The following is a 22,816-nucleotide window of genomic DNA, read 5'->3' on the forward strand; positions in this document are numbered from 1 at the left end:
GGCACTGAACTCAAGGCAGTTGATAAGGAAAAAGACCTAATGGTGATTATAGTCTGATATGAAATTCCCCGAGAAGTGAAAACAGGCTGCTAGAACAATGACATACAGAAACTTTGCCAGCAAAGGCAAATACATTCATCCTATTGTATAAGGCAATGGTTAGGACACATCTGGAATACAACAAAGAGGTTTAGAAACATATCAGGAAGGACACAGGTCTGATGGGTGTAGAAAAGAGCAACAGGATTGGTTACAGGAATGAAAAGATGTTCTTACCAGGGAAGATTGCAGTTTTTGGAAACTAGGCATCTTGCACAGTTACCTAATTGAAGTGTATAAGGTTTTAAAGCGGTTAAGTAAACTAAATGCCGATAGTATCTTTATCCTTTCTCAGTTGAAATAAACAAGGGTGCATAAATTTAAACTGGAAAAGAATGTTTGTAGATTAGATGTATGTAAATTAGCATTCAGCCAAAGGGTGGTCAACTGTTAGAATAATTTTCCACAGTGTTGTGGAGGTGGATACTTTGAGTAAATTTAAAGGTTTGGAGAAATTATTGGAAGGGGTGGTAATTTTTTTTTTTTTTTTTTTTTTTCGCTAGTGCTGTATAAGCTCTGCTTTGTAGCATCACATTACCAATACTAATTACAAATTCAATTTTGGTAGTAGTATAAGGGTAAGGGCAAAAAGTTATAATTTGAAGAAAAGATTACCCTAAACTAAGGAGATTTATCTCAATAATCAACCTGGATTAAACAAATAAGAAAAAAGTATACATCAACTATAGATACTTGCAAAACATTCGTCATTAAATCCACTAATGCAGTGGTGTTTCCCAAACTTTTTTAGTTACAGAACACTTATGAAAGTTTAGCAGGAGCCAAAGAACTGTTGCTAATATTTTATTACATATGATGCACTGTGCATCAGGAGCATCTTTATTTCCAACACATGTAAAGGCTAAATTCAAATAACTGTTATATAATACAGGTATACCTCGGTTAACGTTACCTCTGATAACGAAGCTTCGATATAACAAAGTCGGCAATTTCAAGCCCCATTTAACATAAAAAAAATATATTCCAGTTTAATCACCTGAAATCTAAACAAACTGAAGAAATTACGGAAACCTTTGGGGATTCTCGTGGTTGGTTCGAGAAATTTAAAAAAACGGGCCAGGATTCATAGTGTAAAATTAACAGGAGAAGCTGCAAATAAGTTTCCAGAAAAACTAAAGGAAATAATTGAACGTGAAAATTTTCCAAATTTGGTGTTCAATGTTGACGAAAGCGGTTTGTTCTGGAAACGGCTACCAACAAAAAGCTTCATATCTATTGAAGAAAAATCAGCTACTGGGTTCAAAGCAGCCAAAGACCGTTTAACGTTACTCTTTGGATCAAATGCCTCTGGCGATTATAAATTAAAATTGTTATTAGTTTACCATTCAGAAAATCCGAGGGCGTTAAAAGATAACATAAAAATGAATTTACCTGTAATATGGAAAGCAAATAGAAAAGCGTGGGTTACCAAGGAGTTATTTACTGATTGGTTTGTTAACCACTTTTGTCCTGAAGTAAAACGGTATTGTCAAAAAAACAACTTTGAAGAAAAAGCTCTTTTGTTGTTAGACAATGCTCCGGGACATCCTACTGATCTTAACACGTTGGACACATGCATTCCTGTCAAAGTTGTGTTTCTTCCAGCAAACACAACTTCCCTGATTCAACCATTGGATCAGGGAGGAAAAGCATCATTTAAAGCTTATTATCTGCGTCGAACATTAAGCAGTTTAACTGAACTAGATTATAAAGAGGAAATGGCAGTTAAAACTTTTTGGAAAAACTACACCATTAAAAACGCAATTGAAAACATTGATAGTTCTTGGAAAGAAGTCACTAAGAAATGCTTAAATGGAGTTTGGCGCAAAATATGGCCAGAAGTTGTACTAGAAGAAGAAAATAACATCCAAGAAATTGGAAATGAAGTTATCCAGATGGCTCAATCAATAGGTTTCGAAAATGTCGATGAAGAGGATGTTAGAAATTTATTGAATGCAGAAGATAATGGTTTTTTAGTGGAAGATTTAGAAAACCTTGTTAGCAATGAAGACGAAGTTAAAGAAGTTCCTGCCGAAAAAGTGTTAACAACCAAAGATTTAAAAAGGTGCTTAAATGACATTGAAAACGTTTTAAATTTTTTTTAGTGAAAATGATCCTGATTTAGGAAGAAGTTGTTGTTGTTGTTATTTGGTTTTTAGGAGCATTAGCAACTAAGGCCATATTGCTCCGGGATATGCGGTGGTCATTCCCTGAATGACCTTTCCGCATCCTCCGTATTTGGTGGTGACGGGCTCGAACCCCAGTTTAGGAAGAAGTATTATTGTTAAGCAATCAGTGTTAAATGCAATAACTCCGTATAGGCAATTGTTAAATGAAAGAGAAAAAGAGCATAAACAATCAACTTTAGACTCGTATTTTAAAATGTGATTTCACTTTGTATGTAAGTTGACTGTTTATTTAATAAAACTTTTCTTTGTCCGAAAAAAAAAAGCTTTTCATTTTCTTTACGTAAGAACGTATCCCTATTCTGGCCATAGTATTTTTACCTCTGAAAACGAAGTTTCGCTTAACGAAGTAATTTCGTGGAACGCATCCTATTCGTTATTCGAGGTATGCCTGTACTTTTTTTTTTTTTGGTCTTTTATTAGTTGGTTCCTGTTTTTTCACTTTGGATTTTTGGGGAACAAAAGGCTGCGATTGTGTTCATCACTTTGAAGTGTGACAATATTGTGTTTTCATCGACCACAGTTGCACCACTAGAAGTACTTTGCTTCTTGTTTTAAAGTTCCTTTTTTCAACCACAAATCCATGGTCATATATTTTAATAATAATATTTTAAAATACTAATAATTATCAAAAAAAATTTATACAAGGAAGTGAGTTTAGTTATGATATCAGTTCGCTTCCTCCTCTCCTTCAACCCGTGTACTCCAGGCTAAACTGCATACTAGATCACCACATTGCTACTTTTTCTGTAAGGAAGGAGAGGGGAGAGCTAAATGATTTTGTAATAAGGTAGCAAAGTGGCAGTAAATCTAGTGGGAAGATACGTTAACTTCCCATTACATTTACTGCCACTTTTTGGCTTCTGTGCACTCTTTTTCATCTTGATTTTGTCTTAACAATGCACTACATATATTTCATATCAGAAACCTTACTTCTTGTTATATTTCCTTTGTTTTTGGCTACTGATCCTTGATGAAGAAGTTAAATTCATCAGATCAATAGCATGAAATACCATTGTAATTCATTATTTTTTACTTTTCAGGTATCCTATGATTTTTTTCATTGTTACTAGTTCCAGTTTTGTCAGCCTTCTTCCACCTTTTTCCCCAATCTACTTATCTATACAGAGGAACTCCCTGACTTACGTAAGGGTTGCATTCCGCCGAACGCTACATAAGTTGGAATTTCCCCCATGCTTGTGCAGCACTCGCAACTGTGCTCGCTGAATTGATTGAATCAAAAAAGAAATGTTCAACAACATGTAAATAGAATTATTTATCGTATTTATTCAATTTTTTATCTCATGCGCAGGAAAAATTAGAAAAGTGTGCAATTTAAAAATTTCAAAAAAGAGAGGAGACAGGAATCGACATTGTAAGCTGATAAGAATGCCGCTGCAGAGGTTGAGGACTGTGGAGATTTAGAAGGGTTGGCCGCTTATGACTGGAAAGTGGCTTTTTTCATTTCATTGTAGATAGCAAGCATATCATTCGCCCCTCTGTTAACTTTTAAGAATCGTTCGCTGTCAGGATCCATCTTCTCAAACCTCGGCATTGCCGATACAATTTCACAAAATGCCATTGCCATCTCTCTGGTGATGAAGCATCTCGGCTCCTCATTTGGTTCATCTTGAGCTTTGTCGGCATTTTCTTCTTTCACTATCGCTACCTGCAAGTCAATACGTTCTTCGTTACATAATTCCTCCACTTCTATGGCATCAATCTCCAACTGAAATAGCTCTGCAACCTTTACAATCTTATCTGTAACCCCTTCATATGATTCTTCTTTTTCAAATTCTCCGAAGCCTTTTACGTGCCGTGGGCATATTTTATTCCATGCACCATCACTTTTAGTAATTTCTGCCCAGGCCTTATTAATGTTTATATTAATAAATGGCACAATAAATATTGTAAGATCTGAGCAAATGTTGTGCGTAAATAGTATGCTTTTTAAATTCGAAATAAGACCCTGATCCATAGGTTGGATGAGTGAAGTTGTGTTTGGCAGTAGAAATATGACTCATGTTCGAATGGAAATCATCTAGATGCGTAATGTCCAGGAGAATTATCTAATAGAAGAAAGATCTTGAAAGGAACATCATTGTCTTTACAATATTTTTAAACCTCAGGAATGAAGCAGTATTTAAACCAATCTTGAGAGATACTGTTATCCATGCTCTCTGGTTCGATCAGATATGTATGGATAGGGTGGCTATATTGATGCCCTTATATGCACAAGGTTTTCCAGAATGGTACACAAGCAGTGGTTTTAATCTGTAACCTTTCACTACATTAGCCCCAAGCAAGAGCGTGGCCCTACCTTTTGATGTCTTGAAACATGGCATTGTATTTTCCTCTTTGGCAATGTATGTTTGATCCGGCATTTTTTTCCAATACAGAGCAGCCTCAATATCAATAATTTTTTCAACACATCACAAAATTTCTCTGCAACTGCAGAATTGGCACTGGCAGCTTCACCACACACTTTAACGTTGTGGAAACCAGCATAATGCTTGAACGTATTAAACCACCTGTTGCTTGCCATGAACTTGGTTTGGGGTTTGCCGTACTTATCCTTAATATCTTTATAAATATTTCTTGCTTTTGCTTGAATGGTCATTAGACGCAGGGGCACTCACTTCTGAATCTGATTTTCCATCCATATTATTAACAGCTGTTTCATCTTCAATATAGCACCTGAACGCTATTTTGTGATCACTGTTGATCCTTTGACATGTCCTTTTATACGCGCGCTGTCCTTTAAAATAGTATTCACTGTTGAAGCAGCAAGGTCTAATTCCCTTGCGGTAGATGACAAACTTTGTTGTGCTTCGTACTTCTTAATCATTTTCATCTTCATTTCTAAATCAATTTTGTTTCGTTTCCTAGCACTGTCACAACACTTGCACTTTTCGTTGGTCAACATTGTAATACATATATAGGAATGAAGAGAAGTTTCTGAAAATTTATTTTTTATATGATTGAAGATTTCAGTGAAGGGAAACAGATTTCACCATAACAGTGCAAAAACCAACACAATTGCAGTTATCGGGTTTATCGCAAATGCAATAAGATCGAGTTTACTACTCGTTTATAATTAGAGGCACTAAAAGAAAAGGCCAATAAACTGGAAAGTGCAAATTGTTTCTTTGCCATGACTCTAGAAATGTGCTCATATTTATAATGGAAATTGCAATTTCCATTATAAATATGATCTTTTAGAGAGATAAATAGCTTAGTAATATAGTGAAATTTTCAACTTCCAAGGACATAGAACGAATTAAAAAAAAAAAAAAAAAAACCCAATGTGTTATTGCACTAGGTTTTTCAAATTCTTTCACCTGTTTAACCACTACTTCACTTCCACTATCACTTAAACTTCTCTTAGTTCTGGCACCTTGTGGACTTTTCGTTTCCATTTTCACAGACACCATTTATTGGACACCTCCGTAGCCAGGTGGGCAGGAGCAGCAGTGTGTAGCACTCGCTTCTTGATTAGACCGGGGTTTGAGCCCGTCACCACCAAATACGGAGGATGCGGAAAGGTCAGGGAATGATCACCGCATACCCCCCGAGCAATATGGCCCTAGTTGCTAATGCTCCAAAATAACAACAATAATAAAAAAAAAAAAAAAAAAACCACCATTTATTCTACAAACCACACATTATTTATATCCTTTTGCTTCCTCTACTGCACGTTTTGGAGCATTAGACATACTTTTATTTTCCTTTTTCTGCTTATTTTGCTTCTTAACTGTTACATATTACTACTATATATATATATATCTACACACACACACACACACACACACACACACTGGTGTACAAAGAAAGTGCATCATCTAAGAATTTCACATTTCTAACCTTTTTTTGCAATGGTATGTTACATTAATGACTAGCATCACAAATAGAAATATAAATAAAAGATATTTATTAATAGTTAAGGCAAAGCTAAGTAATATTTGACAGGTGCTCTCAAAATATTCCAAAATGAGCATTTGCAACCTTTATACAACAGTTTTGGTAAACACAACAATTAGGACTGAAATATTATCAAAAGCCCTCAATTTGCTTCAGTTCATCATTTTAAATGGAAAACAAAATGAAAAGTTCACCAGGTGCAAACTAATATTTAGTTGAACCTCCTCTGACCCTGATGATAGCAACACACAGTCGAGGCATTGACAAGATCAATTTCTGAAGATAATCAACTGATAGTTCGTGGTTCCAAACATGAATTATGGCTTCCTGAAATTCACGATGAAGGGTCTTGTTTCTTTCTGGCAACTGCAGATTCCGCACGATACCAACAATTCTCTATAGGATTCGGTCCGGGCTGTTTCCTGGCCAGCTAAGAGCTGTGATGGACCGTTCTTCCAACAATTTTTTCACCTGTAACAAATGTAAACACATTACTGTTGAACCTCTAATGCAGAAATGAAACTAAAATAACTACAGAAGTGCCTACTTACACTTTTTGCCTAATGAAAAGGAGCAGAGTCATCCTGAAAGATGCAGTTACTTGGCAGGTTGAAATGGTCTCTAATGGTTGGCAGCAATTTGCTTTCCAATATAGCCAGGTATCCATTGGTATTTATGGAACCTTTTATAAACTGCAGGTGACCTACTCCGCGATACGAAATGCACCCCCATATCATTTGGGTGGTAGAGAATTTCACTGTACACACCATGCAGTCTCGATGGTATTCTTCACCGAGTTTACGGCAAATCATGTCTCCCATCAGAGCCATGCAGGTTGAATTTCTTCTCATCTAAGAAAATAACTGACTTCGACTGCTTGGGGGGTCCATTTGACATGCTCCTTACACCAAATTAATCGGGCCTTTTTCATTTTTTGTATGAGGAGGGGCTTCTTCTTAGTACAATGGGCTACAAGTCCATTTTTGAAGATGTCTTCTGACTGTTATTGTACTTGCTACCACTCCTGTATGTTGTTCCCATTTTCTTTTCAGCTCAGATGAAGAAGCTTTACGGTTTTTAAGGAATAAACGCTTCAAAATGCGGTCCTGTTTTGGCATAGAGACTCGTTTGCATCCGGTTCCTTTTTTCTTATCAGCAGAACCAGTATTCTTGAGTTTGGAAAGAAATCTACTCACTGTCAACTGATTACGAGACACCCTATAAGCAACATGACGGGAAGAACATCCTTCCTCACCTAAGCAACAATAGCGCTCTTTCTTGGTGGCATCAACTGCATCTAACTCGCCATCCTGACACATGTAAGGAATGACTAACTCTTGAAGAGCATGCTTATATAGCTGAAAGTAACAGCTGATGCAACATTACATCATCACCTATGTGTGTCAATCTTATCTGATGCAATCTGTAAGAAATATTGCCATATACCTTTTTCGTACAACAATTACAATTTTAAGGGGTGAACTGGGACTGAAGGAAAAAAAAAAAAAAGGAATATACAAGTAAATAAATAACACTATGTTCAGATATGGGAGGGCAATTTTAGCAAGAGGTCTAATCAGGGGATGGCAAATATGCATAATCTGAATATAGTAGATGGAAAAATGATACATAGCCAGGAAATTCATCGGGGTACTGCTCCTGACCATATATCAGGCACTGCGTTTCCAAACTTGTCTGCAGAATTAGAAAAAGGGGGGCAAAAATACAGCGTTTTATCGTAATACTAGTAGACAAGGTAGTCCCTATGCAGTGTAAAACATGTAAATTAAAATAAATACAATTTTACAAAAGTGTAATGTGGAATATAATACAAATGTATGTGAAGTGCATGAAAAAGTATAAACAAGCAAATGGAATAGGGAATGGTATAGCAAATGGTAAAGGGAATTTTTTTGCACTAGGTTTTTCAAATTCTTTCACCTTTTTAACCACTACTTCACTTCCTACTATCCCTTAAACTTCTCTTAGTTCTGGCATCTTGTGGACTTTTCCATTTTCACAGACACACACATATAATATATACATATCACTTAGAAGTGATATTTCACACAATTTGGACCAGGTGCTAGTCAGAGGACACCACTAAATTTCATGTAAATTGGCATATTCAAAAATATTTGTTATTTAACATATTTTGCTCTTTCTAAATTATTTTATGAACGTTTCCTTCTGCAATACCCTTTACTTCATCCCCCCCCCATTTTGTTTTGTTTTAGAAGTATGATTTTTTTATTTTCACCCCACTGGATTGCCATGTACTGGCGTTCGATTTAATTTGTATTCTAATTTCAAGCAACATGCGGCAGATTATGCATTAGTGCTGCCCTGATGCTTGCAATGTTAATTTTATTATTTTCACTTTTATCATAAATAATTTTCTTAATTTCCATTTTGTTGTAATTAGTTAATTTTTCATATATATATATCTATATATATATATATATATCCATGATAAGCAAAATGCATTGATATATTTAATAAATATATCAGCATAAATAAATTAATTAAATTAACCCAGAACTGATTAATGCCCTCTATATAAGATTAAACATTACATCTGTCTGTATGTATACCATTGGCGTGCGCATAAGCCATTGTACGTTTCCCAGGTTGTTGCGTCGCACAGGTTGTTCTCGGTCTGCACCATATCCCGCAATATCTGTAACTATACCTCAAAGTAGATTCTGTATTTTACAACAGATATAATACTTAGACTATATTAAATAATATTAAAGATATATATACACACACATACACACACAGTATATGATTATGATATTCCACTAAAGCTATGATTATTACTAGAAGAAGAAAAAATATCAAACACTGATGGAAGATACAGTACTCTGACTGCATTAATAATACAGTCAGCACTTTACTCTGCCACACCAAATGTTTTTTAAAGATGAGATTTTCACCAAATTCTCTGTGCCACTGGATTTCTAACTCTCTAGTGGAGTTCTATTGTGTTTCTTAATAATTTGCTGGGATTTTTTTTTTTAATACACACATTTTTAATATCTCCTGGCAATACTGAGCCAACTTATTTCTATAACAAATCTGTTTACTCAAATTGCTGTATACAGGTACACTCATTTTCATTTTTATAAAAAAAACTATTAAAAACTTTTTTTTATAAAAATACTTTCCTTTTTTTCACCAACAAAAATTTACAAGACTACAAGTCTCAACCCCCTTGGGTTTTCAAACAGGACTAATCTTGATTCGTCTACTGATAGTTGCATAAAATCATATATTGTCACTGTGAGCAATTCTGATACTACTGAATAGCGATTTCCACATTTTTAATGGCAAAACTATGACAAAAAATATTACCCTGAAAAGCACATTATGAATTTCTGAACAAACAGAATGGTTTAAGAGGGAAAAAAAAAAAAAAAAAAAAAAATTACCCATTTCAAAATTAATAAAATGGTTAAAACAAGTTAGCTAATGCATGCAGTGTAACATTTCAGGTGCATTAGCAAATAGTAATAATTCGTGGTTTATAACAATAAAGAAAAAAAAAATGTTATACACAAACCAGGAACATTTCATTCCTGTGCATCTATACCAACACTGCCCATTCATTTCTCCAATCGGCATACAGCAACAAATAATATCCAGTGCTTTAGCTACAATCTATGGATAACTTATGTGATACAGTAGAACCCAAATAAATTCCCACATAAGAAGTTTTCCCCTATAATAAGTTTGGCTTCTTAATTCCCAATTTGAATTCGATATATCGTAATGTATTATTTTCCCACATAAAACGTTTTCCAGGTAAAAAGCTTTCCAGCATAAAAATGTGATAAAGAATACACAGTGTATTATTATAATGACATTTTCCCACTTAATACGTTCTTTAAATATAGAAATTCTAAAAATGTTTCAGGGCCGAAAGCCTCAGACTATAGAAAATTTACTAATCGAACAAGTTAGTGCAAGGTATCATTTTTTGTTACATCTCATATTGTGAATGCCTTCACAACAAATTACTCCACCTTGAATAAGCACTGCTTCACCAGTGGAGAAGACTAATGTTACTTATTCTTCCCAGATGGCACCGTTTCAAGGCTTGTTGGCCTTGAAACAGTGCCACCACCTGGCATCTCTCCCTCTCGTATTGTGGAGTTATACTTCATAATTGGGTTGTCATTAATTGTATTACAGGGGTACCTACCACCCACCGATCAGAGGACAACAAGCCTTGAAATGATGCTTGTTTGGGTGGTGGTATCTGCTGAGAATAAGTAACATTAGTCTTCTCCACTGGCGAAGCATTGCTTATTCGAGGTAGGGAATATCAGGGCAACTCGTTGTGAAGACATTCATAATAATAGATATAAAAAAACAATGCCATCACCTATTTTGGCGATTTACTAAGAACTAAAATGATGCTATGCACTAACTTGTTCGATATAGAAATTCTTTATTTTTATATTAAAAAATATAAACATTTTGATATAATGGAAGTGACATATTGCAACTGTTTTCATTGATATCCATAATTGGATAGCGTTGGCTATGTGAAGCATTTGCCATTCTCTGTTTGAGAGTATTTAGGAGCTCTATATTCAAAGATGGCAGGAAAGAAGAGAAAAATTCTTTTATTTGTCGATAACTGCCCTGCTCATCAAAAAAAAAACAATGTCCATGAGGAGTTCTTCCCTGGAGATTCCACGTCAGTTGTGCAACCAATGGATCAGGGGGTGATCAACATTTTAAAGATGCATTTTCCTAAATACCCTAGTACAGCGGTTCCAAAACTGTGCTGCAGCACCCCAGCAAACTCACAGGGCACTGAAGGATATTTTAAATTCTTGAGGGAAACAGCGATACTAGACATCTGTTGGACACCATGTGAACTACTAGATCTAGGTAGTTCACAGTTTCAACATTGCTTATTAGGTTGTTTGGATCTAACTACTTAATAAACAGAACTGTTAGGTATTTCTTGTGGCCTAGGGACACCGTGAAAAAATTACTGAGACACTAAGGGCAGCATGAACCGAGAAAGTTTGGGAACCTCTGCCCTAGTATATAAATTGATTACCCTTGTAAAACTGGAAAGTTCAAAATGTCTTTGTTAGATGCAATGCATTATTTAGCAGCATCATGGGATACAGTGAGCCCTACTGTTAAAATTAATTCCTTTAAAAAGGCTGGGTTCTATAATGATAAAGAAGAAAATTTTGAGTGTTGAAGAACAGAAAGGGATTCCTTTTGATGAATGGGATTTCCTACAGAGTAATTTGGGATTTACAATAAATGTTTATGCTTGTCTGAAGTATTTTGTAATGAGTTTAATGAACAGAATGTTAAGTAATTAGAAATCCTCAGTTTAAAAATGTTTCCCCATAGGCAGAGTAAAATATTTATAAATTCTAAAATAGTACTTAAAAATCATCTTTAGCTTATGTATGTGTATCTATATCAGAGAGATCATACACAGTTTAGTCACTAGCCAGAAATTCAAGAAGCAGGCAATCAAGTTCATGGAGAAGGGGATAGCCTGTGGACAGTGAGCCTGGTCGACCAATCAAATCTGTTCACTACAACCATCAGACCTGGCCAAATGGTGCATACTCCCCCCCCCATGGTACAGTACCCAGTACAACATAACTAACCTCATTAAAGTGTAGCTATGTGAAGAGGAACTAATAAAGGCCATCAACACTCTGGTCAATAAGAAAATGATGGGAAGTGATCTGTTCCCACCTTTTGTCTAAAAATCGCTTCCTACTTCATCAGTGAGGAGCTGTACAACAGAATCCTCTAACGGGGAGTCATCCCAGTCACTTGGCTGAATTATAGAGTCGTCCCAGTTCCAAAACCCCAACTCAACTACTGAATACAGGCCAATTTCTATTTCCTCACCTCTTCTCAAATGTCTAGAGAAGTGCATTTTCAAAGCAGTTGCCAATCAGATCCTCTCCCAGCGACCTCAGCACACACACACACACTCACAAATAACATGTCTACAGGCTCTAAACTTGAAAACCCTTCAGGCCTGGGAACAAGGCTCTGTTCTTCATGCTGTCTCCCTGGATCTGAAAGCTGCCTTTGACAGTACAGATTAATCCTCTCGTGTGCCTCCTGGAGAATTACTAGTTTCCCGGGTAATATCACTAAGCTCCTCAGAAGTTTACTCACCTTCCAGCAAGGGAATCACTGCATCACCAAGCAGGTGGAAGTCAGCATACTCTAAAGGTTGATGTTTGTTGGCAGTGCTATTTTCGGCGATATTTCTACCATTTATGACCTATGCTAACAATATCGTATGCTATCTACCAAGCCCTGCTAATACCTCAGCAGACCCGGCAAAGAATCTATCGAAATCTGTTATCCTCAACAAACATCTATAAATACGCCGCCTAAACTAAACCTGGAAAAATTAAAGTATATTGTCTTCTCACCGAGAGCACAAGCAGACCTCAATCCAGCAGTCTCTCTGGAGCCCTCAATTGAAGTCTGGTCTACAGCTCCTTTCTCCAGCCTGAAGACTCTTTGGGGTCTAGAATTCTGGGTCCTCAAGTGGGTGCACCTTCCCTATATGACATCAAGATCACAGCCCCGCAAAAATCTAAGCTACAACCCAGCCCAGCACATGTGCGGAAGCTCACAATGGCACTCAATCTGTGCTCTTCAGTTCATCACTTCATCAACATCTGGGAATTCGTGGGCTGAAAAATCCCAGGTAGAGCTCTCAGAAACTCTCCAGTACTCTGCTCAAACCTGCAGAAGATCTAGACCTTGAACGAAGCTGCACTTTCCCAAAAGCATCATTGGCGCACTGAGCTCCGTTGACACTGATTTTGATCTGTGGTCCAGTGATTTGGCCTACAGGGAAAAAAAGAAAATCTATATTCACGTGCCGCCACCATTCCTGTAATTAAAGCTAAAACTGACTCCAGGTGAAAGACGTCCAGACTGGCTCAATTGGTCTATCAGGTTTGTACTCTATGGTATGGCCCTATATCATCAGTTTAGGTTAATCTTATGTTGGAAAAAGCAATAGATTTGCTATGATTTATGTATTCTATGAATGTTATGTATTATATGGATGTTGTATGTATTCTTTGCAGTTTTTTAATGTTTTAGCAGTTTCCATGTAATATGTCTCCAATTAGACTGTTAGATTCCTCTGGATGCCTGTAAAGGGAATGTATCCTTGTAAAATTTTGTGAATAAAGAATTTTATTATCTTTACATTTTTATTTGTGTAGTTAACATTTCATATCCTTAGGTCATTTTCCCTCATAAGAAGTTCTAAACCTTCACTCCCTTGGAAAACTTCTTAATATGGTTCTACTGTAAGAAAAAATAATAATAATTGCTAGATTTCTATTGATCTGATTTTAATGAAATTATTTGAATGGCTCAAATCTTTCTAAAGAGCCAAATATAAAATCTTATGAAAATCTATTCATTAGGAGTAGTATTATTACATATGGATGCATTGACACAGTGAAGGCAACATGCTCTTTATGCATATGCACTAAAAACACCAAAAAAATTCTTGAATTGTGATATGGTTTTAATGCACAAGCTACAAATATTAGTCAGGGGAAAGAGAGGAAGGAGCCTACATTCAATTTTCTTTAGTAGTATTCCTCCCAAAGAACCTTAGTAGCTTAATTTCAGTAATCAGACAAGAACTAGATATATTCAGATTCCCTGAATCTAAATATATCAGTGTGATCGATTCTTAATGCCAAGAAGCCACCACATGCTGTTGGCAAACACTTCTATGGTTCTTAGAAGCACTGTCCAGAGGTAACCGATTTTATTCACCAGCCAGTTTCTAAGGGCAATATCCCTCCCACCCATTCAAAAAACAGAGAAATCCACAACTGTCAACTTGGCTGTGTCAACCTGATGAAGTCCATATAGGCTTTGCTCACCAATATGGATTCCATTAATACTTATCCACTGGTGATATCATGATGTATGCTACTCAATTCTAGGCAAATTTCACAGAAAAGTTGAAAGTTTTCACTTTATGGTTAGCTTTAATTTTTGTTACTTGATAGATGATTTTATCTATAACCACTCACTGTTTGTGATCAGTAGCTAGCTTTGTTTTATTATTTCTCAATGAATAAAAAATTTATTTTGAAGCTCCCAAAGCTCTGTTCTTTTTCCCCCAAACTCTTCCTTCTGTACAAATAACCTTCTCCCAATAACTGGAAATCCTGTAGTTTTGCCAATAATCATACACTACTCCACTTTCTAGTTCAAACCTTGTTCTATACAAAACAGCTACAACGTTTTGAATTTCTACAATTTCTAAAATGCAGATTCTAGTGGGGAGGAAAAGAGAAGGCCTGACGTAACCGAGTGGCCAGAAGCGAGAGTGCATAGCACGCATTCCTTGAGTGGACCGGGGTTCAAGCCCGTGACTACTAAATACAATAAATATTTGTATTGACAATTTGTTGTAAACTCTACTGACTTGATTGTCGTGCTGGAGTATAAACAGAAAACTTAACTTAAATTCTCAGCTTGTCTCACTTTTTACAAAAAAAAAAAGTCTGCTACTCCCTTGCTCATGTTCAACAGTACATTTCTAGAAAATAACATATCTTTACTAGGGACAAAACCACATCTCTAGATAGTGCTTCACCCCACCAAACCTCTCTCAAACAGCTTTATTAATATCTAAAATAATGATCAAGTTAATTAAAGGCCCATTTCTTTATAAACTATCAGCAACAGACATTTAGTGTTTGCTGCATGCCTTTTCCACAGAATGCGCACTATTCTTCTGAATTAGCAACAAACAAAAACTTCCTTCCAATCCAGCCCAAAGATTTTCATCAGACAGTTAGCATTCATTCACAGTTAAGCTCCTAACTAACTTTTCTGGGGTTTTTTTCCCCAGAAAATCTGAACGAAATGAAGAAAGTAGGTTGAATTTTAAAATGAGATGGAAGAACCATCTTTCCAATACATCTGATTCTCTCTCTATAGAACTGGAACTATCTTTAGAAAATTACAAACATGGATTTAATACAAAATTCATCTACTTAATTCTTATAAAAAGTTAATAAATATATATTTAACAATATCAGAGCTCATACCAATATCATGGAGCACATATCAAACCAATGTAATTTTTTTTTTGTTAGAAATAATCATACATACAGTTAAAAAAAATCTGCAGCAAAGTAATGGAATCCCTTAAAAGTGCAGAATTTCTTATGGAATTTATGCACTTTTGATTTTAAGTGAACGTTATATTAATTCATATAAACTGCAGCAGCTAGTTGAGGCAAGTTAAATAAAATAGTATTAGTATTATACAGAATCAGCCAAAAAAACACACCTTCCAACAGTTTATTTAGTTCTTCCTTGAATTTATTCAAGCTATCCACTTCCACATCAGATGGAAGTCTGTTACAGCAACCACCCATCCACTGGCTAAAGGCATACTTCCACACATCTTTTATTCTGCATATTTTTGCATTAATTTCATAAAAATTAACTTACATTAAAAACTGACCAGAATTTAGCTAGAGTTAAATTCTAGTTAATATCATAAACAATTCTAGGTTGACTTTTTGAATGATATACAATTTATCTCTGTACATGCAAAAACTGAGGCCGATAATTTTAGCGAATATTGAAATACATATATATTTATTTTGAATTCTCATAAAATAAGTTTATGCTCATGGCTCCATCAGTATTTTAAATGCTAATATGAAACAATGCATTTCAGATGCTGCTGATAAAAGGCGAAAGTGGTATGATGCTGTAGCATTGTCTCAACTTTTAAAGAAATAGCAAAAAAACATTTTGGCAAGACCATTTGTATGATGGTGCAATACAAGGGCAACTTGTGAAGGCAAAGTATGTTTTAGGGATTAAGACCATTGCTTTAACTAATGCTAGCCACAAAAATAAAGGACTAGATAGGCCTTCCACACTCTTTATAAATTTATTTCATTTTAAATTGGTTTAGACTATAGTGCAGGTTAAAAGCTGTTTCTCAAATAAAATTTCAATAATTATGCAAAAAAAACAACTACTGCACTGCATTTTCTAAATGCCCATTCTTTACTTTCTGAACAAAGCTAAAATTATTTCCCTTTATATAACAAAAGATTAGTTAGTTAAACAAACAAAGAACATTGTTAAACAATCTCATCCATGAAAAATTTATCTTCAAATCTTTTAATAGCACAAAAATTGGGACTGAACCAGAAACATTTGGTTCATCAGCTGCATGTTCTTTAAATTCATCCAATCAGCTACAGAAGACAAGTGGTCTCCTAACTTCACTATTTTGATGAAATAATACCAACAAACAGAACATCGATGATAATGGTTCAAATTTTTGTAACAAATCAACTAAAACCATAGTTTCTCACTAATTCAAATTAACAGTTTAGTTAGTTATCTTGGACATGAATGAAATGCTTTGATATTTAGTTTGTCACTGTGTATAAAAAAAATTGCTGCTGAAACCAAAAATGAAATCACAGAATACGATATGAACATAAATAACACAAAGATTAGTATTTATTTCTTCCACATCTTCTGTCAATATAAAAGTTGTTAAAAGCATGTCATTACTAGTATACTTGATCTAGAAAATATAACAACATCCTGAATGCAGTAAAATATACTGAAATAAAGATAAGGATTCAGGTACTGAGCAATCAAGGAGTCAGTGATCAATTGAAATTTGATCGTAAATAATAGTGATAAGACGAAGAAAGTTGTTTTTTTGAACTTTTCACTCAGTTCATTTAATTATAAGCTCTTAGCAGAACACTCAATACACACAGGTACAAAATGTGTGGATCCTCATTTGTTAAATCAAACTTAATTTAAATATTCAACGCGTATGTCATTGTAACTACTACATAGTTTTATTAAAATTAAATATATATTTTACAGTGATGGGCATAATTGAATGATTCCATAATCGATTATGGGAATTATTTCAATTATTAATGATTATGAACAAAAAAAAAAAAAAGTCAATGAATGGAATCAAACTATGTTATTAAAATTCTGTGTGCACATTTCCCACCTTCCTGGTTATGTTTCCATTCAATTAACAAAAATCATAATCAATTTTAATTATGTCCATAACTAATATTTTTGTTATTAATAGTGTAAATTACTATATGATTAGTACAGCTTAAAAGAAACAGTTGCCTCTTCATAAAAAGGTATGCTAATAATGCAATTCATCACATTTCACAGAACTTGAAGCTATCCTACATATCTACCATATAGCAGTACTGTGAATTATTTCATATAAAGGCTAATTTAAAGACCATAAAAGTGAACTTTTTGTTACAAAAAGTCATGATTAATAGTGATTGCTGAAGTAAACACATCTACATAAACAATATAAACCATCAGCAATAGGAAATATATCATTAATATGGTATGAGCATTTTCTTTTAAAAGATTGTTTCATAACGTTTTAATGCTGGCAATGTATAAAGTTCGCCCCCCCCCCAAGTGGTACATATTGGTAGCTATTTGTTCCGTCCTAGAATTCATGTTATATAAGGAAGAATGGAACACTGTACAAATAAATATAATGCCTTTTGGACTCTGATCCAAGAAGTTAAATGGACCTATAATTTACTGTGGAAATCAAGAAAACTCATCTACAGCACAGACGGTGCTTTGCTGTGTGCACATTTCCACAGTAAAGCACCGTCTGTGCTGTAGATGAGTTTTCTTGATTACCCAAAATCTAAGCTTATAATAAAAAACATTCAAGGCTATTCCTGAATTTTAAAATTTAAGACAACCGGCATTTTTTTTTTTTTCTGGATAACAAATGGAATAAAAACTTGTCTTAGTTGTGATTAAATATGATATTCGTATATCAAGGATACCTTGAGGAAAACTTGCATGCTCATCCATGCAGTCATTTTTAGTTAACAACAGTAAAAACACTACTTGAAATGCATAGTGATGGCATCATATAATAAAAATCACATTCTCTTGTATTTGAAATATTTCATTTTTTTTTATTAATACCACACACAACATTATTTAAAATCTTTTATTGCGATCTAATATGGAGGAGGAAATTACGTAAAAAAAAAAAAAAAAAAAAAGAAGGAAAACGAAAGAAAATAATGAAAAAAATGATACTGATTCAAAACAGCTGACTAATATCGGCAACTCGCTAATATATGGAATCTAGGGGAGAGAAATCACTTAAAAATGAAGAAATTTTCTTTGGGGTTTCATTATAATCATATTATACACAACAGAATTTGCAAATTACGTTCAACTCCAATAATAATAATGATTAATATGATTTTAGGAGATTATCATACGTAACCACATATTAGATAAACATAGTGCAGAATTAAACTAGATATTAAATTTTGTTAATGTATTCTGTAACAAGTTTAGTTTTGGACAGAATAAAACATTTATGCATAACAAAACAATAAATGAGAAAAACTTCAGTAATACTTATTAACTGTAAGTAGGCGTAGTGATAATTAAAGGCAGTCCAGTTTATGGGTTAATTCAGAAAATTTAAATACTTACTAATATAATTTAATAAGAAAATCCAGCGTGCGGCCTACTACCGAATACTGATTATTAATATTATTACAATAAATAAACTAGACTGAACTTTAACATGTACAACAGCGCAAATAAAACACTCCTAAACAGCAGGCAACTACGAGAATGACACGATACGTCGAAATGACTTATGGGATTGACATGAACAACATGGCAGAAATGACGTTTGTGTGACGTCACGTATTATTCTGTATTCTATGCAGACTATCAGGCATCGTGGTTTCTGCTTTGTCTTTCTTATTGTGAATTTATCCTATGGCGCTACATCTTTAAGCCTTAGTAAAATATGGCGTTATGTCAATTGGTAAGTCAGCAGTATGTTGCATATATGCAGAAATAAAGGCAGGCAATAGCTCAGAATGGTTGGTTGATACTACAGTAAGGAGAGCAAAAAGTCTCTTCGGGTCGTATTGTATATATATATTTCCCCAGTTTCTCAACTTATAGGCACGAAATTTTTAATTCTTTTTTTTTTTTTTTTTTTGTTTGAATAGATAAAGAAAATTCTGAGTAACCTTTCAGATTTTTGTTTATCTATCATATCCACACAAACATTATATTTAGCAAATTTATATACACAAAAGTAATACAAAATAAGAATTAACAGACAGAAAGGATTAACATTCCCTTTAATTAACGATCATATCAGAGGAAATCAGCTGTAGTAACTGTAAACTGATTGCTCAAACTTTCACCGTCTGAACATTGAGACGTCGTTCATACATCCTTAGAAACAAATGAGAGACTTGTCAGAAATTCCAACAAATAGGCACTCTGCAGCCAGTCGCGCCAAACATAGATGCCAAACTTTTGATTTTTAGCGTTGGGGGTAGGGAAAAAACTAGGAACAGCAGGGAAAAAAAATCTGTACTTATGCTACCAGTTGACAGTCTATGAAACGGCCCACAGGTACCTACACCTGTAAGTTTTAATTACTGGTCAGGAAGGAGTTTAATTTTCTAAAAAAGAAACCGCACTGTTGAATTCGATAAAAAATTATTTATTATTATTCAGAGGTTGGCTCTTTTTTTTTTTTTTTTTTTTAATTTATTATTTCTCTCCCAGAAATCCAATGTATTGTTTGTATCTATATTGGTGTTGGTATGTTAGTGTCTATGGTATTAATTTCATTTTGCATAACATGAACACTATGTAATTATATCATGGACTTTTGCTTTTATAGGGTTTGATGTTAAATTATGAAAAAAATTTATTAATTTAAATTTTTAATTTTTGGCATTTCAAATTTAAAATATTAGAAATATTTTAATAAAAATTTCTGAAGGTCTAATTAATATGTTAATGTCTATTTTGGGAATATTGATAAACTGGCATCTCCGTGGGTAGGAGCAGCAGTGTGAAGCACATGCTTCTTGATCAGACCAGGGTTCGAGCCCGCGATCCACCAAATACGGAAGATGCGGAAAGGTCAGGGAATGACCACCGCATATCCCCGGAGCCGAGTGGTCAGGAGCGGGAGTGCAATAGCACACGCTCTTTGAGTAGACCGGGGTTCAAGCCCCTGACTACTGAATACGGTCGATCTGCCAACCCGCACTGGACCAGCGTGGCGAATTATTATGGTCCATTTCCCTCAACATGAATTGTTGAAGGAGGCTTCCATCCTGCAGTGGGTTGATAATGGCTGCACTTTACCTTTTTTTTTTATCCCCGGAGCAATATGGCCTTAGTTGCTAATGCTCCTAAAAACCAAATAACAAACAAATATTGATAATCTAAGATATTACTTATCACTACTTTCCAATAAAAGGAAAGTGAGTTTATGAAATCACCATATCTGTATGAATCCTCTTCTCTCAGTGATTGAATAATGGCTACATTATTCATTACTTGTTTGGAAGGGTCTGAAGTTTGATTCCCATTGCAGGTCGAAGTGCAGTGTTTTCTTACCACATATTTGCAAACTTGTATAGAATACAAGCAGTTTTTAACATTGATATGCTGACAGTTCATGGCCTTAGATGTGTCATCACTTATCATATCTGTTTACAGTCTAATTTAAATCAACTTAACAGTACATGGAGGGCAGGGAAGAACAACCTATATTTCTATTTCTCTACACCTCATAGGGAATGTATAGAAATACATGTTCAAACCTGAAAAAAAATTACACAAATATAGATGGGTTAGACTTATGGGGACTGCTCAAAGGCAAAATAGGAGCATATGGATAAAGGGAAGAAAGACTAAAAAGAATGTACACCATGAAATGCATATTTTCAAATTTTTATAATTTCCAGAGTTCCAACCTAATAGATAAATATTCAGACAGCCAGTTGGGGGGGGGGGGGGCATGCCCATATTATACATGTGAGGTGAATGCCCCTTCCCTATAAACCAAGAAAGCAGTTTCAAACACACATATGTTATTGGTGATAACAAAGGAGACCGAGGAATTTTGAACCAAGTTACTATGTTGCATTTCTTCCTAATTGCAGTCTCTTTGGGAGTTTGGTTCTGTGGCTTCCAGATTCTTAACCCCTTGTAGATAGTCAGCCCTCACTGCCCCAACTAGTTTGTGCTGGCACAGCCTTCTACCCTTTTGGTAAGCTTTCTGTTTCCCAGTTTTAAGAATTTGTCTCAGCTTTGATTGTTTTCATGGTTCTTGAATGTGTGCTAATCATCACCCAAGGGTTTGTTTGTCCACTATGTCAACATAACTCATAACTGTAAACTTAAAATCTTATTTTGTTTTTATTGTAAATTGTAATTTTAACTTTGTTATCCCCTTTAGGACTGATGACATTACATTACTCATTTGAGTTTCGAAATGTCACCACATTGTTAAATTCCTATATTGTGATGGTTTATCTTGTTCTCTTGTAACCATTGAAATAAATGTTCTTAACATTTACACTTGTTTTAATAGTATCTTTTTTCTTAATGTCATTTGCTATGGATTACCATATGTCATCTCCATTTAAAATATTTTCAGACATTTTTTTCATATGCCTTACTTTTATCACAGCCAGTGAGTTCTGGACAGATTATTTCTCTTTGAAAGCTGGTAACTGAGATTGTCAATTTCAGATGGCCTTGGCCATCTGAAATTGACAATCTTGAGCTTTGTATCACACAGTTTCTTCTCTCTCTCACTCCTGTGTACTAGTTTTTGGAGCCGACCTGGCTAGCCAGGTGCGTAAAGTGCCTGCCTGGCAACCCAAAGGTCGTGGGTTCGATTCCCACCTCGGGCTTGGATCAAAGTACTGCAAAAACTTTGGGAGGTGCATTTTGGCCACAGAAGCCTATGTGCCAACAACTACCAAAAAAAAAAAACTAGTTTTTGGCCCAAAACAAAGTCAGTTGCTTGCTATTGCATTTACTGTCAACTTAACGATAAGAAACAAATGAGATGGAGTGCCAAATAGCAAAATTCTGGGTTTGGGGTGTAAAGTTATTTTTGGCACACAATGTTTTCATGCCAGAAAACTTTTGAAAACAGTGATATATACAATTCTCTATTTATATACAGGGTGTTTCAGTTAAACGTTTCAGAACTTCTAAGAGGGGTAGGGTACATCCTGACAACTTGAAATCATATAGCAATGTGGGGTCGGAAATGCTTTCCTGAAGCGGTGTTGTACACAGAAGCACCATAAAGAAAAGAGACCGTAAGTGAGAAATCGTTTTAATAATACATGAAAAGAAGCAAAAGGTACATGGATTAAAGTAAGTGTTCGAAGTTTCTTCCACGGGCTACAATGCACGCCTCACATCTCCGACGCATGGACATCCGAACATTCTGGAATACTCCAGGCGAATTTCGAATTTCTTCGGCAGCTACTGCGATTCTTGCAACCAGCTCCTCAGCATTGTCAACAGGGGTGTCATAAACTAGCGATTTCATATGACCCCAGAAATAAAAATCAAGACATGATAGGTCGGGTGACCGAGCAGGCCAACGCACGGGACCACCACGTCCGATCCACTGTTGACCAAATGTGACATCCAGGTAGTTACGAACATCTCCGCTATAATGAGCA

The 22,816-nt window shown here is 35.0% G+C and overlaps 2 protein-coding genes across 2 annotated transcripts in view; one reads left to right on the forward strand and one right to left on the reverse strand.

Annotated features, from left to right (window-relative positions):
- Window positions 1-18,883, reverse strand: part of Sar1 (Secretion-associated Ras-related 1) — a 56,047-nt gene extending 37,164 nt beyond the window's left edge. The window contains exon 1 of the mRNA XM_090377332.1: window positions 18,774-18,883. The gene's annotated coding sequence lies outside the window, so the exon portion shown is untranslated. The remainder of the gene's footprint in view (window positions 1-18,773) is intronic.
- A 138-nt stretch (window positions 18,884-19,021) lies between these two features.
- mRpS24 (mitochondrial ribosomal protein S24) overlaps window positions 19,022-22,816 on the forward strand; it is a 33,768-nt gene continuing 29,973 nt past the window's right edge. The window contains exon 1 of the mRNA XM_090377333.1: window positions 19,022-19,116. Within this exon, the coding sequence (XP_090233459.1) occupies window positions 19,099-19,116 (18 nt within the window). The 5' untranslated portion in view covers window positions 19,022-19,098. The remainder of the gene's footprint in view (window positions 19,117-22,816) is intronic.

The sequence above is a fragment of the Mastigoproctus giganteus genome, chromosome 7, assembly GCF_048544385.1.
Source record: "Mastigoproctus giganteus isolate SK-2022 chromosome 7, ASM4854438v1, whole genome shotgun sequence".
Classification (NCBI taxonomy): domain Eukaryota; kingdom Metazoa; phylum Arthropoda; class Arachnida; order Uropygi; family Thelyphonidae; genus Mastigoproctus; species Mastigoproctus giganteus.